Consider the following 12,441-nt stretch of genomic DNA (forward strand, 5'->3'; position numbering starts at 1 on the left):
TTAGATTACTGCAGCTGTATGCCATCATGAACATAGTACAGTTTTGTACCTACCATAAATGTAGATGTTAGAAAGTGCTAATTTTGCAGCAGTATTCCCCTCCTCCTTCCCCTTCACTTGGTAAAGCATGGGCTAACAACAACCTCTCATATTACCTGACTGGGTTATCCTGCTATGTCTTATTTGGTTGGCCAGCTCCTGAGATTACGAATATTTTTCAATCGAAGTCTTCTTGAAAGCTAAGTACCCCGTTGGGGAAACCTTTCTTGCCTCAGACCGATGTCAGACAAAGTTAATAATTGCATTTCATGTGGGAAGCAAATACCGCATAAGGATTTCCATTCCTTCTGCATTCCTTGCTTAGGCACAGACCACGACGTCTCGGCCTGTCGTTTCTGTGCTAGATTCAACAAACGCACTATTAAGCGTCGGGCGGAGTTCGCCCAACACTATTTTGGTAAAAAATTTAATTACATTATGTCGTCGGATACTCCGACTCCAGTTTTGAGTAAAAGACGCAAAGATAAGGACCGACATACGAGGTCCGCGACTTCTACCGACACCACGCTAAAGCCGGCTTCAGGTGCTCCGTTTCTCAGCGAGGCGCCTACGCAGCCCTTGAGTACCGATGACACTTCTTTAGCGATGTCTTCTGTGCCCGAGGTCGCAGGCTCCTCGGCCCCCATCCCGACTACAGATACCGATGCCACTCTTGGCGGGGAAACTCAGAGTTCAGACAGGCCTGCCACCTCTCAAGGTGTCTTCAGGCCTTCTTCTTCCTTTTCCATTAAGGCTTTCACAAAATCTAAAGCAGCCATGAAAACTAAAAGACAAGCTACACAGAGCCCCTCTCAAGGCCCCATGCTTAAAAAACAGATGCTCAAAATGGCTGAGGATTTGATTACTCTTATCAGGGGGTCTCAACCCCCCTCGGACAAAAGGCCCAGATTGGAGGAAGACTACCCTTCCTCGGACCAGGCCTCCATTACCTCAGAACATTCCGAAGATCAGGAATATTCATACTCCCCTTTTGAAGACTCTGATGCGGAGGAGTCCATTCCCTCTGTCTCCCCCCCCTGAGGACTATTCTTTTGGGGAAACCTTGCATACCTTGAGGGAACACTTCCACTGGGAAGGCCAAGATTACTCTGATTCCAAGAAAAGGCTCAGGGATTTTCTCTTGCTCCCTCAGCACAGGCCTCTGGCTATCCTTCCTGTCTTAGACATTCTAGATGATGTGTATTCAGAGGCCAGCCTTAACCCAGATTCTTTACCACCAGCTCCAGTTAAGCCTGACAGGTATTACCGGGTTCCTGATTCACACCAATTCCTTTACAAAAGTCATGCTGCTGACCCAGAAACTATTTCACAGGGTCCCAAGGGAATTAAGGCCTCTACTGCCAAAAATCCATTACCTTCAGAAAGAGATTCCAGAGCTTTAGAAAGGTGGGGGAAACAGGTATACACCTCGGCCACTTTAACCATGAGGGCATTAAACTGTCAGTTCCATATGTTAAAGTATCAACAGTTTTTATTATCTCAGTTGAAAAGCAAAATGTCACAACCTGAACAACCAGACTTGAAGGAGTTGCAGGATTTGTTACATAGTGCAGAGCAAGTGGGTAAACATACCTTGCAATGTGGTTTTGATGCTTTAGATGCCTCATGTAGAGCTGCTGTTACAGGGTCTGTCATACATAGACATGCTTGGCTCAATGAGCAATCCTTACCAGATCATGTCAAAGCTAAACTACTAGATGCACCTCTTCAAAAAGATGTATTGTTTGGTGTTAAAGAAAATGGTGGAAAAGGCAAGATCAATGCAAACAGTGAAAGATTTTCTACAGGTACAACCTCCACGCTTCAGTAGAAACTGACCTTCAAAAAATTGGTCTTTTCCAGCCACGGACAGACCTCAAAGAGGTAGATACAGACGCCCGAGGGGTAGAGGGCAATCTCAAGGATCATTCAGAGCCAGGCAATGGCAAGCATCTACACCAAGAGGTGGAGAGGCTAGCTCACAGCCATTCAGAAAGCAGACACAATGACTTTCCCATTTGCATGCCAAGCAAAACTCTAATGGCAGCACCTTTAGGCGGAAAACTAGCATTATTTTCGAAAAATTGGCATATTGTCACAAAAGACAAATGGATCCTGGACATTATAGACAGAGGCTACAGATTCCACTTTCACACCCTTCCAAAAATGAGAGGCATGCCAAACCTGCCACAAAATCAAAGGGCAGAGGCACAAAAACAAATTTCAGCTCTCATGGACATGAAAGCTATTCAACAGGTACCTGCACAAGAACAGGGTCAAGGTTTTTATTACAGACTATTCCTGGTACCAAGGAAGGACAAAGATTGGAGACCTATTTTGGACCTATCCATCCTAAACACATACTTACTCGTACCAAAATTCAAGATGCTCACATTACAGCAGCTTCTTCCCATGCTGGGCAAGGAGTCTTGGCTGGTAACATTGGACCTCAAGGAGGCATACCTGCATGTCCCTAACAGACAAGATTGCAGAAGATACCTCAGATTTCTTGCTGGTTCAACCCATTATCAATTCTCTGCATTGCCCTTTGGCTTATCTACTGCGCTCAGAGTGTTCACGAAATGCCTGGCATCAGTAATTGCCTTCTGCAGACTTCAAGGGATACAAATATACCCATATTTGGATGACTGCCTGATCCAAGTGGACAGCAAGCACATACTTCTGAAACACCTGGCGTCTGTAATAAAATTGTTGAACTTTCTGGGATACACAGTCAACAAAAAGAAATCAAAACTAATACCCTCTCAAGAAATAATTTTCCTGGATGCCAGCTTGGATACAAACACCCAGATGGCCTACCTCATGCCAGAAAAACAAGGGCAACAATCTCAATACTTCAGAAAAATGGCAACCTTCACCAGGCTGACTGCAAGGAAAATCCTGCAGGCTCTGGGATTCATGGCATCTTGCATCCTGCTAATCCCATGTGCAAAGCTGCATATGAGGAAACTTCAATGGTACCTAAAAAACTTATGGTCTCAACACAGCCACAGTTTGGAAACAATCATACCACTGATTCCATGTCTACAAAAGGAATTTCTGTGGTGGGCTCAAGCATGCCAAAGAAACATAGGTCTCCCATTTTGCATGCCTCAAGCAAATCAGACCATCACAACAGATGCCTCGGACTACGCCTGGGGGGCGCATATGGCAAATCAGTGCATTCAGGGCAAATGGTCCCAAAAAGAAAAGCACCTACACATCAATCAAAAGGAAATGCTAGCAGTAAAAAATGCTATTATGGCCTTCAAAGACCTACTGCATGCAGGCCAACTATTGATAAGGACGGACAACACCACAGTGATGTGGTACATAAACAAACAGGGAGGAACCCATTCATACCCCCTGTGCAGGCTAGCCATGTCTCTTTGGAACACGGCTCTGGAATTACAAATCCAACTTCAAGCACAATTCCTGCCAGGCAAGGAAAACATGCTGGCAGACAACCTAAGTGGAAATATGACAGAGCCACACGAATGGAAGTTGCATCCTCAAGTTTTTGCAAAGATAATTCAAGCATGGGAAAGGCCAGACATAGATCTCTTTGCTACCCACAGAAATTACCAATTGAAAAAATTCTTCTCAAGGACCTATCATCCACAGGCCTGGAAAGTGGACGCACTTTCTTTCAGTTGGACAACATTGACAGTTTATGCCTTTCCACCTCTTCCTCTGCTGCCCAAAGTTCTATTAAAGGCCAGAGCAGACAGACCAAAGATGATTCTCATTGCTCCAGACTGGCCAAGACAACACTGGTACCCACTCCTGAGGAGCCTGATGCATTCCCCACCATGGAACCTGCCTCTAATGCCTCTTCTACTGACCCAGCACAACTTCAAAATTCTTCACAGTCAGCTGAAAACACTCAATCTAGCCACATGGAGGATTCCTTGATTTTCCAACAGACCCTCCTCTCCAAGGAGGTGCAGGATGTCATTTTGGAGGCCAGAAGGCCTTCTACTAGAAAAGCCTACTCCGCCAAATGGAAACAGTTTTGTGCCTGGAATCAAATAAAAAAAAAAAAAAAGGGACAGAATCCTGGGATACTGAATTTACCTCAAATATTACAGTACCTAGCTGAGTTGCTAAACAGTGGACTTTCATTCTCCTCCATCAAAATCCATGCTTCAGCCATTTCTGCACAATACAACATGGATCCACCTTTATTCTCTCATCCGCTCTTAAGACAGTTCCTCAGAGGGGTAAGAATATAAAACCCCCATGGAAGCAACCAGTACCTGCTTGGGATCTCAATTTCATTTTAGAAAAACTGACCTTGCCTCCTTTTGAGCCAGCTGCTTCAACAGAACTGCAATATTTATCATGGAAAACAGCCTTCCTTCTGGCTATCACCTCAGCACGCAGGGTTTCAGAACTACAAGCCCTCATGGCTGTGCAACCTTTCATCATCTTCCATCAGGACAGAGTTTCCTTATGAACCAACCCTTCCTTTATGCCAAAGGTAGTATCTAGTGTAGCCCTGAATCAGGCTATCCACTTACCTACTTTTTATCCTAATCCACAAAACAAAGGGGAGAGACTACTACATTCCTTGGACATTCACAGGCAGCTTCGTTATTATTTGGACAGGACAAAGCCATTCAGAAAATCAGAGCAACTCTTTGTGTCTTATGCTACAGGTGCTCAAGGAAAGGCTATTTCCAAACAGACAATCTGAAAATGGATAGCCCACTGCATACGCTTTTGTTATTCATTTCATGGTAAAACTGTCCCTACAAGCTTCATATCTCACTCCACAAGGGCCACAGCTACCTCTGCAGCTTTCCTCAGGGGGGTTCCTACCAAGGATATTTTGGAAGCAGCCACTTGGAGTTCTGTGCATACTTTCTCCAAGCACTATCACCTACCACTATACTCTAAATCTAGAGCGGGCTTTGCCACAGCAGTCTTGCAGGGCATCCGTGCTCCTCCTTGTTCCACTTAGTGCCTGCCACCCCTTTTTAGCTTTGGGATTCAACCCATCTGTTATGACTGCAGCTGTATGCATGATGAACATAGTACAGTTTTGTACCTACCATAAATGTAGATGTTCGAGTGCTAATACAGCTGCAGTCCAGGTTTCCCTCCCTCCTTCCCCTCTTGGAACAGGCCTAATGTCAAACACCTCCTCATACAACCTGATTGGGGTATTCCTTTATGTTGTATTTGCTTGCAACTACTGTTTTCTGATTATATAACAGTGCATTATTACATAAATTTATGTTTTGCCTTCCTTCTGGGGGCACCTGACATCTGGGGCAAGAAAAACTGAAGAAAATGGCGTCGGCTGGTTCTTTTATACCCCTGCTGCACTGACGTCAGGGAGGAGGCGACGACATCCAACGCCGGACCAAGACTTTGGAATTCGGCCAACCGAGGACCCGCCTGACGGCAGGACAACCCATTTGTTATGACTGCAGCTGTATTAGCACTCGAACATCTACATTTATGGTAGGTACAAAACTGTACTTTCAGAATGCCCTGATAGCCTTCAAGGATCTACTTCATCCAGGACAACTACTGATAAAGATGGACAATACTACAGTCATGTGGTACATAAACAAGCTGGGAGGCACACATTCCTACCCCCTTTGCAGACTAGCCATGACTTTGTGGGATACAGCATTGACTTACCAAGTACATCTGCAAGTACAATTCCTGCCAGGAAAGATAAATACTCTGGCAGACAAACTAAGCAGAAACCTCATGGCTCCCCACGAGTGGAAATTGGACCCACAAGCCTTCAGCATGATAACAAGGAACTGGGGATGCCCGGACATAGATCTGTTTGCCTCCCCTCACAACTGCCAACTACAGAGATTCTGCACAAGGACTTATCACAAGCAAGCATGGAAAGTGGATGCTCTATCTTTCAACTGGAAAAACCTAACAGTATATGCCTTTCCTCCTCTGCCTCTCCTCCCCAAGGTACTCCTAAAGGTCAAACAAGAGAAACCAAAAATGATACTGATTGCCCCAGACTGGCCCCGCCAGCACTGGTACCCAGTCCTAAGGAACTTGTCTTAATGCCCAGCCTGGACATTACCTCAAATTCCTCACTTACTGACCCAACAAAACAATCAGATCCTGCACAGCCAGCTCAGGACCTTAAATCTGGCAGCATGGCAGATGATGTAGCCATTCCAAACACATCTCTCTCTAAAGCTGAGATGGATGTTATTTTGGAGGCCAGGAGGCCTAGTACCAGAAAATCTTATGCAGAAAAATGGAAGAGATTCTGTGCTTGGAACCAGGCACAAGGAATTGACACGATTGTACCAAATATTCCTCAGATTTTGCAATACTTAACTGAGATGCTGGACAAAGGCCTATCCTTTTCATCAATTAAGATTTATGCCACTGCCATTTCAGCTCATTACAATACAGAGCCAACTATTTTTTCTCATCCATTACTAAGGCAGTACCTCAGAGGAGCCAAAAACTTAAGACCTCCAAGGAGATCACCAATACCTGCATGGGACCTCAATTATGTCTTGGAAAAACTCACCCTGCCTCCTTTTGAGCCAGTCGCTACAGCTGATATAAAATTATTATCTTGGAAAACAGCTCTGCTCCTAGCAATAACTTCTGCAAGACGAGTCTCAGAGCTACATGCACTCATGGCTGTGGAACCTTTTATCATTTTCCATCCTGACAGGGTTTCTCTGAGGACAAACCCGACATTTATGCCTAAGGTAGTCTCCAGTGTGGCCCTTAACCAAATTATTCATTTGCCTACCTTTTATCCAAACCCACAGAATAAGGGTAAGAGACTTCTGCATTCTTTGGACATACACAGACAGCTACGCTTCTACTTGGACAGAACCAAAGCTTTTAGAAAGACTGAGCAACTACTAGTGGCATATGCTGCAGGATCACAAGGAAAGGCTATCTCAAAGCAGACTATATCAAAGTGGATAGGCCACTGCATTTATTTCTACTATTCACAACATGGCAAATCAGTGCCTAAGGGCATTAGGCCACATTCAACCAGAGCAGCAGCCTTCCTCAGAGGAGTACCAACCAAAGACATTTTAGAGGCTGCAGCTTGGAGTTCAGTGCACACTTTTACAAAGCACTATCACTTACCTCTCTACTCTAAATCCAGGGCAGGCTTTGCACTGCAGTTCTGCAGGGCCTCATAGCCTCTCCTAATCCTATTTAGCTCCAGCCCCCCAACCTTAGCTTTGGGATTCAACCCAATTGTAATGACTGCAACAGTGAAACACGATGAACATAGTACAGTTGTGTACCTACCATAAATGTAGATGTTCGAGTGTATTCATTGTTGCAGTCCAGGTTACCCACCCACCATCCCCCTTTCCTTTGCTGGGACTTATCTGTACTTCTCTATTCTATACAACCTATGTGGTGTATTTGCTTGTAGATGAAGGAAAATTTTACTTTGGTGCATGCATGCTTATTGATATATTTTTAGCCTACCCTTTTGGGGGCACCTGACATCTGGGGCAAGAAAAACTGAAGAAAATGGCATCGGCTGCATCTTTTATACCCCTGCCGCACTGACGTCAGGGAGGAGGTGACAGCAACCGACGCCGGACCAAGACTTTGGAATTCAGGCCGACTGCGGGTAGCCTGCCAGCAGGATAACCCAGTTGTAATGACTCCAACAGTGAATACACTCGAACATCTACATTTATGGTAGGTACACAACTGTACTTTTCCTGCCATGCAACTATGAAAAATTGCAAAAGTGCATGTATGAATTAACTAAATGCATTCCTTAAGGCTGTATTACTACTGATCTATTCTTTTGTTTCCTGGACTTTACAGATGCTTCCTTTCCCTTTATTCCGAAATGTGAGCATCAGGTGTTTGACAGAGATTGCCAGTGTTAAAAATGACATGTACAAAGACAAATTTCTTATACTTTTTACTACAAGCATGCTTCAACTACGACAGGTAAAATTTACTTGCCAAAACGTTATTTCTGTTACTTTATGATTTGCAGTGTAATAGATTATTTTTTTTATCAGTTAGTTTTAAGATGCTGGGTGCAGTCAGCATGCTGTTGCATATCTTATTTGGGAATGAATGGTAGAGGGGCGTTTTGGCTGTAAGGAGGCTTACAGTGTCAAAGCTGGTTGAAATATACATTATAAAAGGAACAGTCCAATATGTCTTATACATAATACAGCATAGAACTGTACATGTATAACATTCTGCTACTGCATACAGAATAAGGATTTGATCTGTTAATCAGTATGTTCAGTGTAGGTGTACAGAAATGTAGTACCACATAGACGGGCGTTAAAAGATGAAAAAGAGTAATAACAACCCTTTTCTCTTTCTTTATTCTCTTGGGGTTGTAAGACTATGGATTATATTGTGCTGCCCTTTAAACTGCAGCTGATTAGGGGGTGCTAAGAGAGCTGCAGTCGAAGCCTTGTGGAATTGCACTGTTTAGGGGACATCTTGCAGCTGTTGAGGTGGAAGCAGTGGCTAGTTTGGTGGTTTGATTCTTGGCTTGGATGCAGTTCCAGAACAAGGCCTGCATTAATAACCTTCATCGTCAAGCAATACAATACATTTGGACCTTCCTAACCCACCCTTGTTATTCATCATCTTCAATAAAAGTAGAATTTCTTTCATTACTGTTGCTAATCATGCCTTATTGAGAGATCCCCATCCTCCGGATCTGTCTACGTGCCTGTTGATTTATGTAATAACCACTGAACATCCATTAAGTTCAGTCTCCTAAGATTTTCCTCATTGTGGTCTTCCTGGTACTAACATGTTAATACACCCGACTGCATTTGGTTCTCTTGGAGATTATAAAAAGATGGGCTCTACATAGCACTGGGTTAACTCCCTTCAACACATGCCTTTTAAGGGCTAGGTCTAGTGACACATAACTAACTTCTTGAATATCACCTGTAAGTTGATGTCATACCTGAGGCATTCTGCTGTTGGTCTAGTTTAACTAAGGGGTGTCACCACTCCTCTCCACTTCATTGTCAAGTACTGAAAAAGTGGAAATGTGTGACTGCTACAAGAAACTTTTGCTGAAATGGTTTGATGTTACAGTGTAGTATATTTAACCTCTAAAGATTCTCTGACCTGTGCAGTTTGCACCAACACTGATCGTACCTGTATCTTCATTAAGCACAATGGAGCTGCTGCCTGTTGGATTCACTAGCAGCTCATCTAATAGCATTTCTGTGGTTGTCATATCGGCTGTTAATGAGGGACATCCAAGGCAGAGAGTCTAACAATGTCCATGGCAAGAAACAAGAAAGGCTGCTTCTTAACCTGTCATTGAAGGACCTTTACCAACAGTCTGTTGTCTTCATGAAGTCTTTTTGTCTAGTATTCCATCAGGTTAAGATCATTTTATTTCAGTATGCTGTTTGTGACTGTAAAATCCATGTTTTTGCATGCCCTTAAATTCAAAAAGATATGCATACCTTGTTACAGAAATTTTGGACCATAGTTAAGTCATATTAGTTTTCTTCTTTTCTAATTATGCAGTGTAATAATGTATTAATTACACATTTTAATGTTTACGTACCATGTAACCCCCATGCACAAGAGCACTTGTTATTTTGTCACTGATTGTTGGTACAACCGTTTTATAGTTGTATGTTTATACAATGCTGATAAACTAGCCTCAGGTCACACAATAAGTACTTGCATTCAACTTTCTCTGACTTTGTTATTAAGCATGCAGATCCAAACATCACAATCATGTAATCATAATCTCAAATTTGATTTAACACTGCTCCTTAAACAAAAAAGGTTAAACACTCAAATTACTTGCAACATAATTTTTGATCAGAGAGTAAATGTAGCGATATTGTTTTATTTTTCTATATTTTACAAATGTTAACATCTGGACCAGTAATTCTTACCTTGTGTTGCAGTCTATTTTATTAAATCAATATACATTACAGTACAGCCTATTTTTTTTATGGAGTTCTATTTCTTGTCTGTAATAGTTTTGAGTTCCATGGTTTTAATTTGTGTAATCGTCTTTTTTCACCTCTATTTTTGATGGTCTATCCTTGGTTTTCCATTTTGTAGTTATAGATTTCTTCGCTACTCTCAACACTACTGCTATCAGTGTATTTGCCTCTTTGGTACATGCTGTTTTACAACAGCTCATCAAAAACATCTCCATACGTGAGTTAAATTATCTTCTAAATATAAGCATTAGCATATTATTCAAGTTATTTTTGTACTGAAGCAACTCTGTACGTATACCCTCAAGAGTCCCTTTCTCAGCCATCACATCTCCAACAAATGCCTGCTGTCTGCAGGAACATTTGTTCAAGTCTTGCAGAGGTATATAAATATTTGTGTAGAGACTTCCCTGAAACAAATTATACATTTTATCAAATTAGTTGCTTACTGCTTGTTAACCTAGTCTACACCTATGAACCTATATCAAAGAGTGAGACATATTTCCTGCCAGTGATTATTTGTAATATCTATGTAATTGTTCAGTCCATGCCATTTTACCTTTATACTGTATAGTCTTCTCAAATCTATAATGACCTTCTATGTTGTACTGTTCACTCTTGCTGTTTCACCATTTCTGTTCTCACCTCTATTATAAAAAGTCTACTCTTTTAATAAAATTGTTATCCAACTTCTGTATTCTGCATATCTTTCTTGAGCTCTAATGTTAGACCTGTATATGCAAATTGATCTGAGTTCAGTAACCCAAAACGTTTTACCTTCATCCCATTTTATTATCATATCTCCTTTTTATCATCTTCATTCTTTTCTCTTTATTATCTAAATGCTCATTACACCTTCTTCTGTGTCTCATCTTACTATGTATAGTAAAACCTATTGTTGTTGTTCTATGTTTCTAGGATCTAACATCCTTTAACATACAAAATTTGCTTAATACTTTTATATATTTAAAGCGGTATGTACTGTTTATTTCTATTCCTTTCCTACGTCTGCCAAAATGCCCATTTGTGATCCTGTTATTACCTTCGCCCATTTGTGATCCTATTACCTTTGCCCATTTGTGATCCTGTCGTTACCTTCACCCATTTTTGATCCTGTCGTTACCTTCACCCATTTGTGATCCTGTCGTTACCTTCACCCATTTGTGATCCTGTCATTACCTGTGCTCATTTGTGATCCTGTCATTACCTGTGCCCATTTGTGATCCTGTAGTTACCTTCACCCATTTGTGATCCTGTCATTACCTGTGCCCATTTGTGATCCTGTCATTACCTGTGCCCATTTGTGATCCTGTCGTTACCTTCACCCATTTGTGATCCTGTCATTACCTGTGCTCATTTGTGATCCTGTCATTACCTGTGCCCATTTGTGATCCTGTCGTTACCTTCACCCATTTGTGATCCTGTCATTACCTTTGCCCACTTGTGATCCTGTCATTACCTTCTTCCAGTTGTGATCCTGTCGATGTTCTTTGTGTTTCACTGTTGCAGTCATCACATTTGGGGTTATCTGCTTGCATTAGCCCTCAGTCGGCCTGATTATCAAAGTCTTGGGTCCTGTGTCTTTTGCTGTCTCATCTTCCATGACGTCAGGTAGTCAGGGGTATAAAGCATGCAGTCGACACCATTACATCAGTGTTTCTTGCTGAAGCAGAAGCAGTTTGGAAATGCCGGTCGGCTGACTCCTGAAATTTTCGTTTTCGAGTTTCAGAACCGAAGTCTTCAACTAAGCTAAGTACCCCATTGGGGAAACTTTTTCTTGCTCTAAACCAATGTCAGTAAAAGTTAATAATTGTATTTCTTGTGGAAAGCAAATACTTCATAAAGATTTTCATTCATACTGCATTCCTTGCTTAGGCCCAGACCACGACATACCTCGCTGTCGGTTTTGTGCCTTATTTAAACAACGAACTGTTTGTCGTCGGTTTATTTACACTTCTACATATTTTGGTACTTGGTTCAATTATTCAGAAATGGCTTCGGTAAGCCACCCGACTACCGACATTCTGAAAAAACGCAAAGATAAAGACAGAGACAGACCGCATAGGTTGAAAGCTGCCAACGACGCTTCTCCTAAGCTAGTCGCCAGTTCACCGATACTCAGTGAGGTGCTTTCGTGGCCCCTGATACCCGCTACTTTAGATTCGTAGGCCTCTACTGAGACCCATTCGGAGTCCGGTATGCCACGAGATGTTTCTTCAACTGTGGAACCTACGGATGTCTCTACCTTGGATGGGTCCGGAGCCGCTATGCAGGCACCGGCTTCTCAGGGTGTATTCAGGCCTACTGACTTGCATATTAAACCAACGCCATCTTCTTCTTCAAGGCCTAAAATTCGATCCATGCTTAGAAAACCGATGCCCAGACCGCATGGTCAGGCCTCTGTGCCTAAAAACATATGATAAGAATGGCTGAAGACCATATTACTCTAATCAGGGGA

The 12,441-nt window shown here is 42.4% G+C and overlaps 1 protein-coding gene across 3 annotated transcripts in view; it reads left to right on the forward strand.

Moving 5' to 3' along the window:
- Positions 1–12,441, forward strand: part of LOC122804679 (exportin-1-like) — an 873,344-nt gene that overhangs the window by 312,090 nt on the left and 548,813 nt on the right. For all 3 annotated transcript variants that reach the window (XM_044074681.1, XM_044074683.1, XM_044074682.1), the window contains exon 10: positions 7,855–7,983. In XM_044074681.1, the coding sequence (XP_043930616.1) occupies positions 7,855–7,983 (129 nt within the window). The remainder of the gene's footprint in view (positions 1–7,854; positions 7,984–12,441) is intronic.

This window comes from Protopterus annectens, chromosome 6.part0, assembly GCF_019279795.1.
Source record: "Protopterus annectens isolate FY-2018-M chromosome 6.part0, PAN1.0, whole genome shotgun sequence".
In the NCBI taxonomy this organism is placed as follows: domain Eukaryota; kingdom Metazoa; phylum Chordata; order Ceratodontiformes; family Protopteridae; genus Protopterus; species Protopterus annectens.